Genomic DNA, 10,568 nt, shown 5'->3' with positions numbered 1-10,568 from the left:
GTTACCTGCGGCCATCAAAGAAGACATGCAATACTGACAATCTATAGCGAGTAAACCTGTAAAACCAACCCTCTCTCCACCCACTGTCGTAGTAAATATTAAAATGTTATAGCTTGGTCTGACTAAAATCATGTGCATGACCCATTTTAATGTTAGGAGCTTGTTTTCAATCAATGCTGTTCCTATGCAAGAACAATGGACAGAGCCAATATCTTCTCAAGGACAACACCCACGCCACAGGCCACAATCTGGTTGCTCCCCACGAGTCTTTCCTTTGAGAACATACACACATTCACACACACATCTCCATGCATACGCACACTCATCCTCATGCCTCACGAGTTACGCACACACACAAACTGCACTTCTTTCTACTGGTCGGGTGCCTAGGGCAGAGGACTCTGCCGTGCACAAAATGGGGCTTCTACTCTGGACAGAGCAGACCCGCCTCCTACGCCTCGGGAACCAATCAAGGGACTAGAAGAAGGACCCCTTCCTTTGTGTTGCATTGTATAAAGTAATGCTGAAAACTCTGTTTTTGATCCCTTTTCAACTGTCTCCATAAGAGGCAACTGAATGGGTCCATGCATGTAGCTTGAGCAGTACCAGCTATCTCTGTTGTTTAATAAACTGCCTTTTGCTTAAGCATATTCCTCTCTGTCTAGCGTCGTTGGTTTGTACTTCCTCTCCTTATGGTTCCACCAACACCACCCACATTTTGTTTTTATTCCAGGGTCGTTGCGCTATCACCTCGGCGGTTTTACACAGGCCTATATCATTAGGATCAAGAATACAAGGGTAGCGTATGTAGTTCATGTAAAAATACAATATACTTCTCGCTAAGAGAAGTGCTGCCATAGGCCAGTTATTGTGTTGGCTCTGCCAAATTTTAATCGGTTTAACCCAGTGTTTACCAGCCAGCCGCACACTAATAGAGACAACAACCCTGTTGACAATACCCAATCAATTTGAGATTTATTTTAAATGTAAAATGATAATGACACGAATTATTTTAGGATCGTATAGGCCTACTCCAGTAGAGAACCTAGACAGGTTTTTAATTATGTAATCCTTTATCCTAGCCCTACATTAGATCTATTCATATTTATTTCGTTTTCTCTTAAATTCTATTAGTTCAGATTCACATCCGCCATATTAACTGGGTGGTTTGAGCCCTGAATGCTGATAGGCTGACAGCCGTATATCAGACCATATACCATGGATATGACAAAACATTTATTTTTACTGCTCTAATTATACTGAATAAAAATATAAATGCAACATGCAACAATTTGAAAGATTTTACTGAGTTACAGTTTATATAAGGAAATCAGTCAATTTAAATAAATACATTTGGCCCTAATCTATGGATTTCACATGACTGTGCACGGGTGCAGCCATGGATGGGCCTGGGAGGGCACAGACCCACCCACCATATGTGGGCAGCATGTCAACACAATACTACAAAGCATTCAACTCCACATTAAAATCCTGGGCTCTGATTTAAAGTTGCATTGTTGACAATGGCTGACATCCGCAGCGTTTACCGTGTGTGATCTCTGCGAATGTCAGGGAAATTGCCATTGAAAGTCACATTTTCAACAGTGCAGTGCACTTGTCCTTTAATTGAATCCCAGCCATGGCACTAAAAGTAAGACGCAAACTGAGATATTTCTTTAAAATCATATTTATTTCAAATTTGTTCTCATACCTTAAAGCATCTGTACAAAGTACAGTTCCCATAGGGGTGTAAAAATCTCTTCCCTTAGATGTTGGACAGGTAGGGTGAATTATAAGCAGATATATTTTTGTGCATTTTTCATCCTTAATGTATTCTCTTAAACAATAATCTTAAATGACAGCTATTCATTATTTCTTAGTTTGATTTCTTACAGCATTCAGACATAGTGAGCTAAAGACAGAAACAGTGTTTATAGCCATCAAGTATGTACATACAGAAACAACACATCACACACAGCAGACTGCACAGCACTACGGGAGACCACATCAACTCAATGCTCCAAATACAGCTATATACAAGTCCCTACTATGGCACGATGTCAATACATCACCACTGACTATAATGGAGGGGGGGGGGGGGGGGGGGCAGGGAGGTGGAGGAGTCAGTGACATATGATATGGGATGGGGATTTAAAAACGAATATAAGGAGCACACCACCATGTTACCATAGCTTCCCCTGATCCACCCTTTCCAGTAGCCAAGGGGGAAGGGCCTGGTCCTGGCCGGATGGAAGGGGGAAGTGGATTGAGGAGGACGGTTCATTGGAGTTGGGTGAGGGCATTGATTACACACAAAGACGGCATTGTGCAGCTCTGGTGGTTTTCCTGAACCACTACTCGACCACTTTGACCCTGAATGTGACGCGCCCCAGGAACTTGTCGCGGTCGTCACTGTTCCGCAGGTCCGAGCCCTCAATCTTACACTCAATGGTCAGCTCGTTGTTGTAGTCCTCCTTGGTCAGCAGAAGCTTGACCGCGACCAGGGGCTGAACGTAGGTTGACTGATAAACACACAGGGAGAGATGGAGGGAGACCACTGTTAATTCACATATGCACAGACGTGCGCACATCCACACACATAACAGTGGTTGTCATGACAATACACTGGCATTCATTTTGCACTCAATGCCTCAGGTGAATATAGTCCACCCCCATACTGTACATTTCCCAGCATTCTCATCTCCCTAGACTGCCTTGACAATAGTAACATTTTCTATCTGTAATTACAATTAAATTATTCTGCATTCTATCTCATGAACAGTTTCCTTCTCAATATAAATATGTAGCGTAATGTACTTACATGCAAATTCTTCCCATAATAAGGGAAGTACATCTTATCGAACCGCCCCTCAGATGGGAAGTACTGCATCTGCAGGTGGCTTTCTCTCTGTAGGTGGATGAGGAGGAAGAGGTGGAGGAAGAGGAAGGAGTGGGGTGAGGTGAGGAAGAAGAGGAGGAGGAGGTGTGAGATCACAGAACTAAACATATGAATGCACTGGGAACGTACGAAGCTGCCGCCACCGACTCTCAGAACAACAATCTGACTAACTCTGTACACAATGACATACAACAACCCTGGAGTCTACAAACACACACACTGTAGCTTTACACATGTGCACACGGCACAGACCACACGACAGGTGTAAACCACCACACACTCTCACAGTACACCACATAGTTACCACGCATGCACAAACAATATAGTTACCATCCACTCACACATACCCGTATACACACGCGCGCACACACACAATCCGCCACCAGATGGTTCTCTATGGTTATCAGAATGGTTTACGGTGGAGAGGAGAAATTCAAATGAATTCAGAGAGAAAGAGAGGAGGACAGATGGAGGGGAGTTAAAAGAGCCAGTCTATCTTTTGCTGAACGGCAGAATACAGCATCAGTGTTTCTCTGTAAACCTTCAAACATTTACAAACAGGTCACAAAGGTCAGAGTTGACAGTCTCGGTGAGGGAGGGATGGAACCCAGAGCGCGTGCGCTCGAGAGAGAGTGACATTGTTAGAATGTCAGAGCCAGAGGAAAACCATGGAAACACAGTTAGTGGGAGCCATGGCGCAGCGGAGCAGGGTTCTAAAATCAACGGAAGGAACCTTTTCAGGTTCCAATACCTTACCATACAGATACATACACCAACTGCAGTTATATACAGTCAGTGACAGTAATTACCAAAAAGATCAACACTTTTGACATATTGACTACTCCTCGGTCTATATTGTCTCTGAGGTGATTAGTTATAGGGGTTAGATTAGAAAGCTCTAAAACATGAACACCATGAATGCTGTTTAAAGCAGCAGAGGACAAAGCGCCACATCACAGAGGTGGACAGAAGCAGCGCCGAAAGTTAATGGAGAAAGGCTAGGGCTAGGACCATGGGGAAACATAGGGGGGCTAGGACCCCATTTCTTACCCACCAGTGAACTGCTGGCCCTACAGGCAGCATGGAGAGAAATCAAATACAGACACGTGTGAAAACACAGACAGAAACATACATGTGCATACCTACATAATGCACGCACACACACAAACATAGACATGATAGGGAGTACAAAACCTGTCTCTAAAAGTCCTAGCACACAAAAACATAACCCGGAGCATACAAACACACACACAATTCATTGTTACACCCAAAATAAAAACAGTTTCTTTGCTTTACCTTAGCAGTGCAGTTAATGTAGGGGTCCCCACGCGGTTTCAGTCCAATGATCTACAGGAGTGAGAAGAATATCATAAAGACTATTATAGCAACCTTTTGTGAGTTCAACAGTTCTTTCTGGTGTTTCTTACCCATTCCTCAAGCTTGTTTATATGTAAAAATGATCAAGACACAGCAGCTTTCAGAATGGTCCAAAAAATGGAAGCACTGATTTGAGTTAAAAGATGTTGAGAAGTAGCTCAGTTAGTGACACAAGGAGGTGATTTGGTTTGAGCTGGCCGTATAGGGACCAGTCAGTAGATCGGGCACATGTGTGCTGCCTGCTTATTGAAGGGCCAGGGACTTGTACTGTCACAAACATAGCTGTCTCAGAGATGCCTAAGAATCTTCTTAATTGCCCCTGATAGGATAGTTAAGTTGGATTGAATTGAATTGAATACCAATCAGGCTACACAGAGGCCAATCAATGCACTCTGACCTCTATCCCTGCAAACAGAGATGCTGACACAGAATGCCCTGTCAGCACAGAGGATATTCCAAATAGTGATTAAGAAACAAGTACAGTGGAAAGGACACAGAATAAGCATTTTTCAATATGAATGCTTCTGCATGAAGACAGAGAGGATACACTGAAAATCTGTAGTGCAAAGGCAATGGATCTAAGATAAGGAGGTACTCGTGTAGGGGAGGTAGTTCAATGAACCACGCTTGTGTGATGAGTGACCTTGCCTGAGACCTGAAGACTTGTGATAGCTCCCAGAGATAATGGCTTACTTAGGCTTTAAGGTTTTAAGCTCCAGTCTTTAGGCTTTAGTTCAATGGGCTAACGCTGTCTTATTAGTTCTAAGAAGAGCAGAACCGACGATCCCTAGTCGGGGCACTCACCCTGTTCATCTTGACGAGGACGCAGGGTTCGCCCTCGGCGTAGCCAAAGGTGGTGTCAGACAGGCCGGAGCACTGCCGGAGCAGACTGCGCTTGAACTGACACACCTTCTTCTCCTCCTGATCATCCTGCTCATAGTACTCTCCCACCATACACAGTTCGTTCTTCTCCTGCACAATGTCGTTGTATTCTGAGGGGACCCAACATAGGGCACAGACTCAAGTTCCACTGTATTTGACAGCCTGCTATTTACCTGGTACAGACAGTATTCACCTAAATATTACATGTCAAAATTGTAGCTAATAATTATGTCACAGTAACGTATTCATTACTTGTTTGTTTCTTTGGAATACATATTACATAATCAGTTAGCCAGTTTTGTGTTGAATATAAAACGTAGATAGTATGCATACGCATATTCCAGCGCCACTGCCAAGGATTACAGTGCCCTTTCAAGCCAGGTAGAATACTCTCCTTAGTCATGTACTGTATACAAAGTGTAATCAACTGCAACTACTTAAACTCTAATTTCCTTTACCATGGTGACCCAACACTAAAACTGTATTTCGCCATAGAAGTCATATGTACACATTTTTTAGAAAAAACTAAATGGGACTGAAAGAGGGGTTCTATCACTCACTCTGAAGGAAGTTCTCCAGATGCTGGACATACTGGCCGTACTTGTTTGGGTCGGTGCGGTTGAAGACGATGTCCAAGGACCGGGGCCTGATCACCAAACCTGAGGACAGGTAGGGGGAAACATGTCACGTCAACTGTCTGCACCTACTTATGTTATGGAGATGGTCCAGTGAACCGTGCTCACGTGACGAGTATCCTTGCCTGAGGGCTGTTACGGTGACCGTTTTACTGCCACACAGGTGGTCACGAGTCATGTCGGTAGTCAAATTCCATGTGACCGTTTAGTCATGGTAATTAGGCTTCTCCAATCTGATGCTGCTGATGGTCATTAGTAGTCTACCAAACTTGCTAACTGCCTTGTACTTAGCACTCTGACATCAATGCAAATCTAATCGAAAATCTAATCAAACACTTCATGAGAGCCCATGAGCTCATGTTGCACACCATATCCATAGGCTATGCAATTGCGTGAGAAAACAGAGTGATGGCCTCAATTAAAAAGAGGAAGATCCCATCAGATTTCTATAGGCTAGGCCTACTATATTTATTTCTCAACTTTCCTAATATTAAGCAAATTGCTTCTCTTTACAACAGGAGTGTCACGACTTCCTCCGAAGCTGCCACCTCTCCTGGTTCAGGCAAGCTTCGGCGTTCGTCACCGGCCTTCTAGCCACTGCCACTCCTCATCTCATCGTTCCATTTGTTTTGTCTTGTCTATTACACACACCTGGTTCATATCCCCTCATTAGTACGTGTATAAGTGTTCCCTCTGCCCCCTTGTCCTCGTGGGTGATTTTTTATTGTGAGGAGAGTGTAGCTCGGTTGAGCTCTGTGTATTTTGTATTGCCGGGGTATATTTTTCCCCGTGTGCCTGTTTGGTTCCAGGGCGCCTGTTTTGCACACTGGACTGTTTGATGCATTTCTGCGTAACTCTGTATTCTGGAATAAACTCTGTATTCTGTGATTTACCCTCCTGCGCCTGACTCCTTCAAAATCACCCATCACAAGGAGTATAGCCTACCTGTCTGGCATGAAATTGAACCACGGGAAAAGCGTCCTCCATTCGCTATTTAAGTGCATAGATGACCAGTTGAGACAGGTGCATGAGAATGGTCCATTCTAAATCCAAACTAATTTCACACATATATTATTTGTATTTATTTATTTATTTCACCTTTATTTAACCAGGTAAGCCAGTTGAGAACAAGTTCTCATTTACAACTGCGACCTGGCCAAGATAAAGCAAAGCAGTGCGATAAAAACAACAACAACACAGAGTTACACATGGGATAAACAAAACGTACAGTCAATAACACAATAGAAAATCTATATACAGTGTGTGTAAATGTAGTAAGTTATGGAGGTAAGGCAATAAATAGGCCATAGTGCAAAATAATTACAATTTAGTATTAACACTGGAGTGATAGATGTGCAGAAGATGATGTGCAATTAGAGATACTGGGGTGCAAATGAGCAAAATAAATAACAATATGGGGATGAGGTAGTTGGGTGGGCTAATTACAGATGGGCTGTGTACAGGTGCAGTGATCGGTAAGCTGCTCTGACAACTGATGCTTAAAGTTAGTAAGGGAGATAAGAGTCTCCAGCTTCAGAGATTTTTGCAGTTCGTTCCAGTCATTGGCAGCAGAGAACTGGAAGGAATGGCGGCCAAAGGAGGTCTTGGCTTTGGGGATGACCAGTGAGAAATACCTGCTGGAGCGCATACTATGGGTGGGTGTTGCTATGGTGACCAATGAGCTAAGATAAGGCGGGGATTTGACTAGCAGTGATTTATAGATGACCTGGAGCCAGTGGGTTTGGCGACGAATATGTAGTGAGGGCCAGCCACCGAGAGCGTACAGGTCACAATGGTGGGTAGTATATGGGGCTTTGGTGACAAAACGGATGGCACTGTGATAGACTACATCCAATTTGCTGAGAAGAGTGTTGGAGGCTATTTTGTAAATTACATTGCCGAAGTCAAGGATCAGTAGGATAGTCCGTTTTACGAGGGCATGTTTGGCAGCATGAGTGAAGGAGGCTTTGTTGCGAAATTGGAAGCCGATTCTAGATTTAACTTTGGATTGGAGATGCTTAATGTGAGTCTGGAAGGAGAGTTTACGGTCTAACCAGACACCTAGGTATTTGTAGTTGTCCACATATTCTAAGTCAGACCGGCCAAGAGTAGTGATTCTAGTCGGGCAGGCGGGTGCAAGCAGCGTTCGATTGAAGAGCATGCATTTAGTTTTACTAGCGTTTAAGAGCAGTTGGAGGCTACGGAAGGAGTGTTGTATGGCATTGAAGCTCGTTTGGAGGTTTGTTAACACAGTGTCCAATGAAGGGCCAGATGTATACAAAATGGTGTCGTCTGCGTAGAGCTGGATCTGAGAGTCACCAGCAGCAAGAGCGACATCATTGATATACACAGAGAATAGAGTCAGCCCGAGAATTGAACCCTGTGGCACCCCCATAGAGACTGCCAGAGGTCCAGACAACAGGCCCTCCGATTTGACACATTGAACTCTATCTGAGAAGTAGTTGGTGAACCAGGCCAAGCAGTCATTTGAAAAACCAAGGCTATTTAGTCTGCCAATATGAATGCGGTGATTGACAGAGTCGAAAGCCTTGGCCAGGTCGATGAAGACGGCTGCACAGTACTGTCTATTATCGATCGCGGTTATAATATCGTTTAGGACCTTGAGCGTGGCTGAGGTGCACCCATGACCAGCTCGGTAACCAGATTGCATAGCGGAGAAGGTACGGTGGGATTAGAAATGGTCGGTGATCTGTTTGTTAACTTGGCTTTCAAATACTTTCGAAAGGCAGGGAGCATACACTACCGTTCAAAAGTTTTAGAACACCTACTCATTCAAGGGTTTTTCTTTATTTTTACTATTTTCTACATTGTAGAATAATAGTGAAGACATCAAAACTATGAAATAACACATATGGAATCATGTAGTAACCAAAAAAGTGTTTAACAAATCAAAATATATTTTATATTTGAGATTCTTCAAATAGCCACCCTTTGCCTTGATGAAAGCTTTGCACACTCTTGAATGAGTAGGTGTTCTAAAACATTTGTAAAGACAAGATTAGATCAAGAATAGTCTGATGGGTCACAATATTAGCCTATCACTTGTGAATGATATATTATCACTTGTGAATAATGCCCAGCTTGTGTGCAGTAAGGCCAGAAACAGAGCATGCCTTTTTTTGCAACTTTTTCAAATCGTAGTCACACACCTCATGTAGCCTAGCCCATAGGCCTATATGTTTTGATACGGTTTGTATCACAACTAAAGTGGCCAAATAACTTCTTAAAATTAAGCACATTAATCCGCTTTACAATGGGTGTAGAGCCTAACTGGCATACATTCTATAATAAAACCATAGATGCATAATTGCATTTGCGGTCACTTTTGAGAATGGTGTTTTCCCACTAATTGATTGCATTTTGGAATATTTGCACTCATAGCCTACTGACGTGTGCGCATTGCTGTACTTATAATGTGAAGAAATAGCCTAATAGTTTAACAACCTTTTAAGCGAAGCGTTCTGATATGTTGCGTCAGCCTCATTGTTTCAAAAAGTTGTTTTTTTTAATGCTAGTGGTTGTATTAATTTGGGATCTATCGCATCCCACAACTATCCCAGACTATGTTTGGAATATTTATTTCTCGCACAGAATAGAATAGTTCAACTTTCGTACTATGGGGGATAGTACATTGACATAGGCTAGTGCTTTTGGTGTTCGTTAGGCATACTCATCTTGTTGGCTGACAAAAATTAAATGTGAACAGTTCTTCAAATAACTTCAACATGCGCAGTTGCGTCCCCGATGTGTCTGTCTTCACTTGTAGACTGTGAGAAAGACCCATTCATGTGACGGCATTGGATAATAAGAATTTAGCTATCTGAGAGAGCCATGTGAGTGAGAGGTGCTTTGGAGCATGCAGCTGGGAGAAGGAAATTATTATTAGTATATTCAGCCGAAGGGCACAATGGCCACTGGCTGCTAAAGGCATGGATTTTTTTAGGGGGCATTAAGGCCACACAAAGGGGATGCTGCCTGGAAATTCGAGGCATTATCAAGTGCTTGTCAAATTGTGAATGAGAGACTGATGAAGTGTGTGGAGCCTGTGCAAAAAAACAAAGCAGAGCTCATGCCTTTCATGCAACTTTTTTCAAATCATCATTAGAGTCACATCATGCAGCCTTGAATTGAAACATTTTGCCCAACGTTTGTATCACAACTAAAGTTACATAAATAAGGAGGAACTGTTTCTTTGTTAACCGCTCAACATAGAATAGCTGCATGTGCGCACTCCCTCAAATCGTTTGGTGAAAATATCCTTTCTATTTTATTAATGTTCAATTGTATTCTTCATACTATAAAATAATATAAAATAATGTCACGGAATTCTAAGCAAATCTTGTCTGCTAAATTAACTAGTGTAGCCCACAGCCATATGGCATAGCCAGTTCAGGGCCTAACATAAATACAACTCATTGTAAGCTATTCTGATGTTCTGAAATAGACTTCATTTTCTTCATATCATGTTTCTTTAGACATGTCTAAAATAAATAGATTTATTGTGATGGTGTAGGCTATATTACATGGATTTATTAGACTTTTTAAAATGTAGATGTTCTGAAAGGTCTGCATCAGTGTCTTGTAGGCTATGTGTGGAAGCTAGGAGATGCTAAATGTGTTTATGTTAATTAACGGTCAATTACCGTGAGACAGGCAGTTATTTGCTTGACAATCACCAGCTGACAAAATATCATGAACCGCCACAGCCCTACCTGAGACCTGAAGATTTGTATTAGCTCCCCAATCTGATGCCT

General features: G+C 42.6%; 1 protein-coding gene across 1 annotated transcript in view; it reads right to left on the bottom strand.

Moving 5' to 3' along the window:
• Window positions 1–1,678: 1,678 nt before the first annotated feature.
• Window positions 1,679–10,568, bottom strand: part of LOC311101426 (sodium/potassium-transporting ATPase subunit beta-3-like) — a 47,461-nt gene continuing 38,571 nt past the window's right edge. The window contains exons 3-7 of the mRNA XM_084142571.1: window positions 5,719–5,817; window positions 5,081–5,268; window positions 4,196–4,246; window positions 2,822–2,908; window positions 1,679–2,522 (exon numbers count right to left, since the gene is read on the bottom strand). Coding sequence (XP_083998697.1) covers window positions 2,355–2,522; window positions 2,822–2,908; window positions 4,196–4,246; window positions 5,081–5,268; window positions 5,719–5,817 — 593 coding nt within the window. The 3' untranslated portion in view covers window positions 1,679–2,354. The remainder of the gene's footprint in view (window positions 2,523–2,821; window positions 2,909–4,195; window positions 4,247–5,080; window positions 5,269–5,718; window positions 5,818–10,568) is intronic.

Source organism: Coregonus lavaretus (genome assembly GCF_964263955.1).
Source record: "Coregonus lavaretus genome assembly, chromosome: 26".
Classification (NCBI taxonomy): Eukaryota; Metazoa; Chordata; class Actinopteri; order Salmoniformes; family Salmonidae; genus Coregonus; species Coregonus lavaretus.
This window is presented reverse-complemented; position numbering and strand designations above follow the sequence as displayed.